Genomic DNA, 11,652 nt, shown 5'->3' with positions numbered 1-11,652 from the left:
GAGGGGAGTGGGGGGGGGGGGGAGGGAGAGGTGGAGGAGGTGATAAAGATAGACTTCTTCTTTTTCTTCCTTTTCTCTCCCCTTTAATTTTTTTTTTTTTTCCACTTTTTTGTTTGTGTTGGGTTTGAACAAATTTAAAGTTGTGGTGGCCTTTTTTTTTTTTTATTTCCTTTCTCTGACGTTTGGTATTTGTGTCTGTGGTGATTCTTTCACTAGTATTACCGTCACGGTCAGTGATCGCTGGCGTTTTGATCCATTGATATGGTGCCACGTTTTGGAATATGGTGGGAAAGAGTGCCGCCTCTTGGGCGGTGAAACTAGCTTTTATTGAGTCAGTACGACTACGTTTTATGCTGGGTTATGATGGACTGCTGTAACCCATGTTCTATGGTTCTGTGATGGGCTTTGAGGCCCAAACCGACGAGTTTTGTCAGGATTAAGGATTGGTCTTTAGAAATTTGAACAGAGCCTAGGCTAATAATAATAAAAATCCTGTTGAACAATAAAAATAACTCAGACAATCAAAATTTATAAACTTCATGCATCTGAGATTGTGGTCCAGAAAGAGAAAGGGGAATGCTGCTGCTGTGAATTGATGGCCTCAAATTAATTGTGAATTGTGAGGGCAGCCCCACTTGAATCGATCAGTACCACATGTTCATGAAACTTTGACAAGGGAAACACACAGGCCTAACGAAAAAAGATGGAAAGGAGTAAAATGGCAGTAGCAGATGAACAAGAAATCAGATCTCTCTATAGGTCAAGTCCCCAAACATAACAAAAAACTTAATATCCCACCAAATACCAATCAAAATTGGTGCCCTTAAGTATGAAAGTGACTAGTTTCCTTGATAATGGGAGCTTTAAAGTGGATTAAGAAGAAAATTCTGCTGTGTTGAGGTCAAGCTAAATATGTGTAATTGGGGGCAGAAACTAGGAATTTATGGCATAGACGATCTTCCTTGGATCAGAATTAGGATCAACTTGGTCTGGCTGCTGAGTCATTTTTCTGCATAAACGATATGGGAACCAAGCAAAGTCCTCTACTTTGCAGGTCTCGCAGTTCACCGTCAGTTTCCTGTGATATGCGCAAGTTTTTAACAGAAGTATTAGAGTGATAGAGATATGCTTGAATGAATTAATCTATGGCTAAAATGCTAAAGATCTCGTGTAAATCTAGCAACCTGTGACTGTTGAATAGGTCTTGTACTATTGCGTGAGCTTGTCAGCATCTGAAACAGATTCTGTACCGGAACCAGGAATAATTTATATAAAAAAAAGGTTAATCAACATTTGAATAATTCATTACTAAATAATTAGCTGAGCAGATTTATACCTGGATTTGCTCTTGAAGGAGTTTGATGTGAAGAGAAGCCTCTAGTAGAACAGAGGCAGTGTCTGCCTGCAATAAAACCAGAACATAATCGGTTTTCTAAGATGATAAGGGAATAAATGTTTCCACTTGAGGAATAGAAAAGCAGCAACTATAAAACGAATGCTATCTATTTACATATAGATTAACTGACCTTGCCATATGGAGAGACCAACTTTTGAAGAGTTGTGATTTTGTCACTCAGCTTTTTGCTTCTTCTCACTGGCACCTGCAACTGCCAGCCAAAAAAGAAAACCTTAAGAACTTAAAACAGATGCTTGGTTAGAAGGAGAGGGAAAAAAAAAAAAACTTTGTGCTTTTCATGTTCTGGAAATGGATGAAGTTTTTGTCAGTTTTTATTTCTTTTGGTTCTATTTCTGGTTTGTTTCATATTTTGGTCTTTCATTTCCCTTGTTGTTAATACTTGACATGCACTTCCTACCTTTTGCTCTTGGATGCTGAGTGATTCTCTGGCTTGGTGATTCCATGGTTCTTGAGGGGAATTATCCTTCTTTCTCTTTTTAGTCTTCCATGTACTCAAAGCAGTCTTGTTTTCAATGAGATCGTTAGGTTCTCTTTGAAGTAGTAGGTTTGTAAGCTCATCAATTGACCTTTTCCTCATTTGCATGGCCTGAAAGTCCTGAAGAACAAGGGTAAGATTAGGAGATTGATACTCTACTTTGCTGTTCTACAGACTGTTATTAAATCAAATTTTGTGGTGCAGTGCAGGCAAGTCCATTAGGATGGCCACAACAAAAAATTATCCATCAAGTTCTTCAATAATATATTCTTTTCCAGTCCATATGTGACAAGGACTGCTCTATATGCTATCTAACATCCAATGAGTTTTATATTCCATGAGGGATATGCAAGCTAGACCTGTTTTTTAATTTAATTCACTCAATCGTTTTCTGTTCTTGCATTGATTGTCACTAATCTTTTCAAATGATCATTAACTAGTGGTTTAGCAAAATATGACAAGATTTATTAAGAGGCCTGAGATGAACTAGAGACATTACCTTGTATAAATATAATAATAATTAAGCCATAATTAGTTTAATGTACAAGAACATCTAGAAAATATTTCTCACATCACACACGAATTAGTAACAGGAAATAGTGTATTGTTTACCATTTGAACATCTGTAATAGAGACCCTCTTGCTTAGTGGCGTTGACTGCTGTGGGATGTTGCTGCAGGTAGAGGATGCAGATTGATAGCCAGCCACTAAACAAGGTAAACAAGCCATTAAATGGAGGATATAGGAAACTGAGATGGTTAGCAGGGTGGAAAGAGAACTCCAAGATCAGGCAAAATTGAGAAATATTTTCTGAAGTTTATAATGGATGGAGATTCACTGAACCTGGTTGATGGCTAGCAAGGGATTCATAAGGAATACAGAAGCCTCCATCTCGTAGCTGGTGGCCATCATTGAAGACTTTGGAGTCCAAATAAAAGCTAGTACCATGGACATTTCTGCTTAAAGGAAATCAGAAAGCAACATTAACAAGAAGTGGGCCTAATCTTTTAAGCACAAATAAGGATGAATCTCTCCTATTATAAAAGTTGAAGCTTCAACTTTGAATGCTTATATTGTCCATATAAATTCTAACCTAATCCAAATGTTTAAAAAAAAAATTACTTAGAATGTTCACAACAAGACATACAAGAAGCTTGTCAAGTAAAGGTTGGTGTAATAAATCGCATTGACAAAAAAGGGTTACATCAAGTGCTTTCAAGTTTGACATTGAATGTGGTTAGTTGTATTTGAGCCAAACAACAAAAGAAAACTTCTATTTAACATCATGTAGGCCTAAATTTGAATGGTATGAGTCTATCAGATTCCTTTCGTTCATGTATGTTCATGCCATCACTTCTCATAGAACAGTACAGAAGAGATACTGATTACAACGAGACAATACAGCCCAGCATCACGGAAACTCGAAGTCAAAGCTCAAGGGACAATAGTTTAAATTAACATGATCCTGAGGAAATTCGAAAAATACTGTCTTTTGTATCAGCAATGTGGTCATGAACTGAAAGAACTACTGGTAACTTTCTACTTGTCTTTCTTTAATGGGATCTTGATTTTAACAAATCATTTTCACCACTGACAAATAAAACAAACAGAAAGCACCTTTCTTGTTTAAGATTCTTCTTCGTAAAAAAAAAAACCAAGGAGAGCAAGAACACATACATTTTGGCATCCATTGACATAGAGACTTCCAGATTTGGCCTCTGAACCTTATTGTTCCCTGAAACAAATTGGTTACATACAAACAACATCACATCGTTGATAGCCCAAATCCCTCTTTCAAGAGTATATTACTAATTTTTTTAGGCAATTGATGATCAAGGACTCTGGTCCGGTTCAAGCTTGTTCACATAGAGCCTCTTCAATCACAGTTTAAGCTAGCCAAATATTTTGAAATCTTGAAGATCTTAAGATATTAAGATGATTACCGAAGTTGTAAAGGTGTGAAGATGCTGTTGGAAGAAGAGCATTCCTCATTTTGAGAAATTATAACTATATGTTCTTTGCGATGAGATTTCTTAAGAATCAATGTTTCCTGACCAGAAGCCTGAACTCAAAGGCTTGTTTTCTGCTCTAAACGCAGTGACCTGATGAAACAAGAGTGAAAATAAGAGGGCAGAAGTTAATTAAATTATGATAAAGCCAAATTGGAAGCAACATATAAATGCATATATACAATAAAATTTATAAGCATACGATGTTGAAGCTCTTCTTAGCTGGAAGAAGAGATTTATTGTCATGGAAAAGGATTAAAAGTGGTCCAACAACGACTGAAAATGAAGGGGAAGTGAAAATTCCAGCCTTGCATAAGCATGCTGTGATGTTTGAAGAGAAGAAAAAACCACTAAATTTGAACATGCGAATCAGTTTTGATCAAGCAACTGCTTATTGACGTCCATGTGAACATGCTATAACTTACAAAATAAATTCAAGTAATTAAGCCTAGTGCATTGCAATAATAGGCTTTCTTCTTCTCGTGTTAACAGGTTTTGACCAAATGTCTCTCGTAGATCCTTAAACAACTACCATAACCTAAACTGAGAAGAAAATGTTCAAAAGATAGTAATGTACGTAAATAAATCAAGAGCTTTCACCACCTCAGTCTGAAAGACAGAAAAATAACTCCTGGCTCTAAGATGGTATTCTTTGCTCTGTTGCCTGCTGGTAACAACTTAATTAAAAAGACTCTTGAGTGGAGAAATTATTGTCTTGATGTAAATATGATCGTGTAGGATTTGTTTGAGTATAGCAACGACTCTTTCCCTTCGAAGAGAGAGTGGTTTTGTGGGCACAGCGAAGCTCGAGTCTATTTGTTGCATGGTGAGAGGAACAGGGTGACTCGTCTGGAGAAAGAACAAACTCAATAAGTAGGTGGAATGGCTCTGAACGGCAGTTAACTCCTCTTCGATGCTGTCCCTTTCTTTTCATATTGACTTGTTTTGATTAGTGGAAATTAAGTATTCTATTAAGATTCGATGAGTTAATTAATTGTGTAATTAGAGAAACACAAAGTAAAAACATGCGTGGCCCTGGCGTCAACCTGGCCAGTTACGAAGACAATATTGGATGTTTTGGATTCGGCTTGTTGCGAGTTCTTGTCTTGGCTCGGGATAAAAGTTAAAATACACTTATTTTCTTAAATAAAATATTAGTAATGCTTTGACGAGGAAAACCAAAGGGATGTTTAATATTTTGTTTTCACAGCCTCGGTTTTTAAACACAGATAATAATAAATAAATAAAAAGGTCAAATTAAGTGCTAATTTTTCATGAATGGGTCAATCAAGTACCATTGGATTGATACCATCATTGGGAATAGTAAGGTAGATTGTTAAGCGGAGAAATTATAGTTTACCTTCTTTAATAAAAACATACACTTTTTTTTAATATTAAAAAATTAATCTAACCAAGATTTAACTGGAAAATTCGACGAAAAAGGCTATTATGACAGCAAAATATATTATATTGGGACAAGCTTATCTTTTTTTCTTAAAAAAAATACAATTTTAATTTGACTACCAATAAACCATGAGATTAGCATTGATCTTTCGTTAAATAGTGTAGACGGCTAAAGCACTTAGCTTCATGTTAAAATTGAGCTCTAGATCTTCAAATGAATTTCAATTTGGGATACAATATTTACTCCGAAGTAGATATAAAAAAATCTTGTCTTCCCTGCATGGTTCTTGCTGCTTGTCGGCTCATGCCCCGGCGAGGCTTAATCCTCCTGGCCATTGGACACAAGGATTAATGCTGACCTATTCCCTTTCTATCGTGGCAATTTTGTCATTGGATAAGTCATTAAGCATACTAATCCATGTACATTAATCAACTTGATCAGAATTTGGGTCGCACCAACAACTTATTTTTCACATATCAGTTGATAATATTTGAGTTGATATCCTATACTTTTAGGCAAGGAAATGCACTAAACTAGAAAGAAAAAGGAAAAAAACGATTAATCATTCAAAAAAATAAAATAGAATAAATAGATGGTGAAATTAAAATTTTCTAAAATGAATATCCACAAGCTATCCAAGAGTATAAATTTAAACACACAATACCTCCACGTATCTTAAAAATAATACATACATATATATATATATATAACGTTGACTTGAATATTGTCAACATGCAAGCTTATGTATTTCTTTGTCTTTGCACGAGTATATAGGTTGCGATGACCTATATATAATAAACACGAAGTTCTCCGGTGATCAACACCTGTAATTATACCCATGTATATGTTGTCAACGTCCTGGTGTTTGTATTTACCTTGGATTGTTGGTGACTCCCTTGCAATTAACTATTCTCCAATCACCCTGATCTGCTGTAATTTTTAATTTAATCAAAATTTGTAATGACGAATGTCAAGCTCCATGTATACAGAAGAACACATTGAGAAATTAATGCGCCGGTAGGATGAAATTCATCACTGGATAAAGATAGGGGATTCGATAAAGATTTCTCTAAAATTATGGGATCCCAGCTGAAACAATTTATTTTTTAGTATTCATAAAAATAATAAGCGTATAATTTGAGATTATATTGAAGTTACTTTTTGTAGTTTAATTCAACAATCTTGAAAACTCTTAGCATTGGATATTTTAGTTCATGATAGTAACATTTTTGTTGTAGTTTAATTCAACAATCTTGAAAACTATTTTAGTTCATGATAGTAACATTTTTTAGTTAATTTATAAATTAAAAAAGATTGGGTGTATTTGATACTGCATTTTAATGCATTTTAAAAGTACTTTTTTAAAAAAATATTTTTGATATTTTTAGATTTTAAAAATAATTTTTAAAAATAAAAAATTATTATCATACTTAAAAAAAGCCACGTCTACACTTCCAAATTAATTCCCCACTGCATGGCTAGCTAGGCCAGGATAATCCATATACTGATCATTTTAGCTCACGCGCCAGGAAAAAAGAAAAAAGAAAAACTTAAGATGTAAGGTGAATTAACTGTACATCTAGATATATATATCATTATTTATCATAATATTTTAATTACTATTTTGCACTTCCTGATAAAAAAAAAAGCGAGGTTTTTTATTATTATCATACTAATCTATAATAATTCTTTTTTTAGCTTTTTAAAAACACCTTATAAATATTATATCACACTTAATAACATATTTTTTTAAAAAATTGATTTAAATCAATTCACTATCATATCTTTAAAAGAAAAATTTTATAAACTGACAACCAGGGATATTCTTGTATCTTCAAACTATTTTTTTTTTAATTATTAGCAAGTTGACTTGAGGATGATTTGGTGTTTTTGTAGGTGTAGATATTAAAGTTTTTTTAAATGGTTGATGCAGGTATATCAAATTAATTTTTTAGTTACTAACGAGTTCACTCTAAGGTAATTTCATATTTTTATAAATATAGAAATTAATCTGAAAAAAAATGATTGGCCTGCTTTTTATAATTTTTTTTTAATTCTAGCTTTAAATATTGAGTTTTATTTAGTAATACATCTAAACCCGACATAAAAACACTACTTCAAAAAAATGTGATGTATAATTTGCTAAGAGGGATGGATTATTTTAAAACTTTTGATTTCCATTGTATATTTAATATAATATTAACATTATAACATAAATCAATCATTAACATGTAAAATGCAAATTTATCCATCTCGAATGAAAGAAAATAAGGCAAACATTGAAATATATTCTTTACTTTTTTAATTAAAATCTAGAGAATAGGTTGATCTCAATTTTTATTATTTTTAGATTTATTAATCACATTAAATCCGAAAAAAAAAAGTTTCTTAAATCACCTGTACATTGCTAGAACTTTATTTAATCTATAAAAAGTCTAAAAATACTTAAAAAGAGGTCCACAAAAATGTATACAGTAGAGGATAAATACATGCTTTGCCCATGGAAACTCATTAAATCAGTTTCCTAAAGCCCATCGACCATACGATTGATTAATGGGCCTCACTAATAAGTCTCATGTAAGATCCACTCATTACGAGAGGATTAATTAGTTAGGCCCCGATATTTCTCGATCGACGAACAACAAAGTAAAATCCGGCCCAACTTTTGAAAAAACCTAATACGAGGGCAATCCAGTAAATCAGCTCAAAACCCACCATTTATATACACACAATATTTCACATGTTCACCCTCTCGAAACCCTAACTCTCGCTGTTTTCACCAGGAGGCGCCTCTGCAGTTCGCTCTCTGCCTCTCTTCCCGGTACGTCTTAGATAAGTCATGGATTTTTCATCAATCCTTTCTTTGATTTGATTTTTATAACATGGCATTGTCCTTTATTTTGTTTTTCTCATCGTAGCTCAACAGACTTGAGTATTGCTTCTGTTTGTGTGTGTGTGTTTCCCTTTAAAGATTGCTCTCGGATCGATTCTTGTGTAGTCATGTGGTTTAGGCGGATCTCATCAGCTCTGTTTGTCCTTTTGGTGATAGAAAATGAGAAGGGAAATACTGAAGCCTGGTTTCTTGTATCAACTCCTTATATGCCATCCAAGGCTAAAAAAAGAGCAGTTTTGATTAAACTTGATTTCTTTTATGTTTTCTTTTGGCTTTTTGTGATCAGCTTTCTCTAAAATGTGGAATTTAATATTTTTTTTGGTTTTCTCCAGCTTGTTATATATCCTGTTATGTGTTTCCAATTTATTTTCTGTTTTCATTTTCTTTTGAAAGTTGGGAAATAGGTAGAATTGAGATTTGGGTTTAGTTACCTTGTCCTAAAATGGTTGTGATTGAAGAGTGGAAAACAAAGTTTGTAATTGCTTTCCATAACACATTTTGTAATGTGCATTTCAAAATCTTTTGGCAGTCATTGACCTTGTACTTGTTAAATTTGTGTACCAGCGGCAACAATGGTGCGAGTTAGTGTTTTGAATGATGCTCTGAAGAGCATGTACAATGCAGAGAAACGTGGGAAGCGCCAGGTCATGATCAGGCCTTCCTCAAAAGTGATCATCAAATTTCTGTTGGTGATGCAAAAGCATGGTAATGATCCATGCTTTACTTGTATTCTTTCTAGCTGTTGTTTCATTTTGGATTTGTAAATTAAATGTAATTCTTTCTGGATTCTGCTCTGTAGGTTATATTGGTGAGTTCGAGTTTGTTGATGATCACAGGGCTGGTAAAATCGTTGTCGAACTAAATGGAAGGTTGAACAAATGTGGGGTTATCAGTCCTCGTTTTGATGTTGGTGTTAAGGAGATTGAAACCTGGACTGCAAGGTTGCTCCCCTCAAGACAGGTCAGTTCATGAAGTGAACGAGTTCACTTCAATTTCAATTCCAATATCTGCTTTTACTGCAAATATCATGTCTGCAAACAGGATGCATCAGGATCATGCAACCGAATGCTTTTGCAAACATGGAAAACCGATTTAAATTTTAATGAAGCTCATACCAATATTTATCTGTATGAGGATATGTAATGTGATGGAATCTATAAGTAAACTATAATTAATCAATGGTGATTATTCTTGTTTCCAATTATGGTTCTGGTCATGTCTTTGCTGTGCTGACTGTACATTAATGACTTGGTCATTGCAGTTTGGATATATCGTGCTCACAACTTCTGCTGGTATTATGGACCATGAGGAAGCTAGAAGGAAGAATGTTGGTGGGAAAGTGCTTGGTTTCTTCTACTAAGCTGGGTTTTTCCTGGTTTGAGAGCGAGTTGTCCCATTTATGAGAACTTTTTGGATGTATGTTGAGACTTGTTTACAATAGGATTTTGTTCCATGCGTTGTTTGTTTTTATGCTTTTTCCATAGTCTAGCTGTTGTGTTCACATTAATTAAGTCACCAATGTGTTTTGTAGCTCTCATCTATCTAATAGCAGCTTACGTTGGTTATCATGTTCATGCGGGGAATTGAAGTCTGAATCTGATCCTTGAAAAGTATTGAGATGTTTTGTGTTACTGGTTCTAGTTTCTAGAATTCAGGATCCATTGCATATCCATCTTCCCATGGAGTGGTGGGCTTTCATTTTTCATACAGGGAAGCACTTTTACATGATAACTCGTCTTAAACCGTTACTGGAAAACAGTTTTTACCTAAACTAAACTTGACCGTGCTTGATGTTATCTGTGTTCTAGCTTCTTTAGTGTGCGGCAAGTAGGTTTGTGTTATTTTTCTGGTAGTGAATTGTCGTTTATAATCAGAGATTGGAGGGATGAATGTTAATGAAATATCATGCGAAAATGCATGATGTACTGGATTAGAGAATTTACACAGCAAAGTGGGGCTGGGTTTTCTCTTTAGTTCAAGCCACTGGGCTCCCATGGCAATCCGCATGTATCTTCTAATTAGGTGTAGATTGTCTGCATAGAGAACTCGAGACCCAAGATCTGCATAGATGCACTTGTGACCTGTGGGTTAATAAAACCCTCTCGCTTGAATGTTGCACGTATTGAACTTCGGGAGGAGGACAGGTCTCAAATAATTATAGCCGTTATAAAAGCACGCCGTTTTACTTTCAATCCGCACCGTTTCTGTCTCTCATGCTAGAGTAAAGGGGTCACTCAAGGAGAATAGTCTAGAAGAAATGCTAGTAACAGATTTAAAAGATTTCTTTTCCTTCTTTCATCGCGTGATTCCCAGGTTTGATTTCTTTTCCTTCTTTCATCGCGTGATTACAATCCCAGGTTGGTTACCTGAAAATACCCCTTGTACCATCGAAGCACCGCCATTTGTCTGTAACGTTTAATTTAAAATGATCTAAATGGCTGGATGCTATCCTCGAAACCTTTTTAGGAGAACCAGTCTGGACACGTTTTTCTCTTGATGTTGCCTTAATGATAGGTTATAATTGATGGGAGCAACGTCGATATATTTTTTTTTTTCCCGTTAATCACTCGGTGCAATTGTCGACCGCAGAGCTCAAGTTAAATAGCGATCGTGTAAAATCCAATAAGTACCCAGTCTAGTGGGCACCTCGCACGAATGGCCTTCTGAGTTGAGATGACAATCGGCAACAGAGGATGGTTGTAAAACCTCCAGCTCTTTATTTTGTCAATGTTTTCAGTTTTTGCAAGAAGAAACAGGGATGACACAATAAATAAATTGTAGTGACAAAAAAGGTCCCTATTCACACTGTGTTTAAACATAAGCTGTTTATTGATTGGGGAACAATGGCATAATTCAAACCCTAAGACAAAGCAGAAATCATATAAAAGAAGGCATGTGGGAATTGAACTCGCGTTTCCTTTGCAATATATACGAGTAAATGCAAGGATGATAGAATAGGTTAAAATTGGCCTAATAATATGTCAAGCCATAGTGATGTGGATACATTGCCAAAGGTAGTAGTTGCCCTAATGGTGTAAAAACCATCATGACCTTACTTGAACATAACAATCCTCTTCATTTTCCTCGTTGTCGCCGCTTCCATTGCCACCTTCCCCGCAACCACCAGCCTTGCAACCGCCCATGTATAGGGGCTCTAGGGAGGATTCATGCAGAGACCGAAGTATTGAAGAGAAAGAGCCATGGAAAGGATTGAAGGGATGTCTCTTGGGGTGGTGGTGGGGTTTTTGTAGTGTTGGTGGTGTGGGAGAGGATCTTCTAAGCATATGCTTTGAAGCACAACTTTTTTTAAGTGTCATTGCTTTACTTTTTGCTCACTTTTTTAATATTTCAAGGGAGGCATCAGACAATTGTGGAATATACGCAAGATATTCTGGCTATTCACTTCGGTGTTCCTTCGCGTCAGGAGCTGGTGGATATGCGCCGCTTTGCTGA

At 35.2% G+C, this 11,652-nt stretch overlaps 2 protein-coding genes across 4 annotated transcripts; one reads left to right on the top strand and one right to left on the bottom strand.

Moving 5' to 3' along the window:
- Positions 1-583: 583 nt before the first annotated feature.
- LOC105127507 (transcription factor bHLH123-like) lies at positions 584-4,707 on the bottom strand. Its single transcript, XM_011028841.1, has 10 exons — positions 4,505-4,707; positions 3,836-3,994; positions 3,570-3,627; positions 2,736-2,848; positions 2,505-2,599; positions 1,815-2,012; positions 1,527-1,607; positions 1,337-1,402; positions 1,185-1,244; positions 584-1,078 (listed from the first exon to the last, which is right to left on the bottom strand). The coding sequence occupies exons 2-10, from the start codon at positions 3,882-3,884 to the stop codon at positions 980-982; spliced, it is 819 nt and encodes a 272-aa protein (XP_011027143.1). The 5' UTR covers positions 3,885-3,994; positions 4,505-4,707; the 3' UTR covers positions 584-979.
- A 3,316-nt stretch (positions 4,708-8,023) lies between these two features.
- LOC105127506 (40S ribosomal protein S15a-1) lies at positions 8,024-9,879 on the top strand. Of its 3 annotated transcripts, none has more exons than XM_011028840.1 (4): positions 8,024-8,127; positions 8,764-8,904; positions 8,999-9,159; positions 9,461-9,879. In XM_011028840.1, the coding sequence occupies exons 2-4, from the start codon at positions 8,772-8,774 to the stop codon at positions 9,557-9,559; spliced, it is 393 nt and encodes a 130-aa protein (XP_011027142.1). In that variant the 5' UTR covers positions 8,024-8,127; positions 8,764-8,771; the 3' UTR covers positions 9,560-9,879. The 3 variants fall into 3 exon arrangements, with proteins under 3 accessions (XP_011027142.1, XP_011027141.1, XP_011027140.1); XM_011028839.1 differs by having other exon boundaries at positions 8,032-8,127; positions 8,761-8,904; XM_011028838.1 differs by having other exon boundaries at positions 8,071-8,127; positions 8,767-8,904.
- Positions 9,880-11,652: the final 1,773 nt, after the last annotated feature.

The sequence above is a fragment of the Populus euphratica genome, unplaced genomic scaffold, assembly GCF_000495115.2.
Source record: "Populus euphratica unplaced genomic scaffold, PopEup_1.0 scaffold13.1, whole genome shotgun sequence".
NCBI lineage: Eukaryota > Viridiplantae > Streptophyta > Magnoliopsida > Malpighiales > Salicaceae > Populus > Populus euphratica.
The sequence above is the reverse complement of the archived record's forward strand: the minus strand, read 5'-3'. Positions and strand labels throughout refer to the sequence as shown.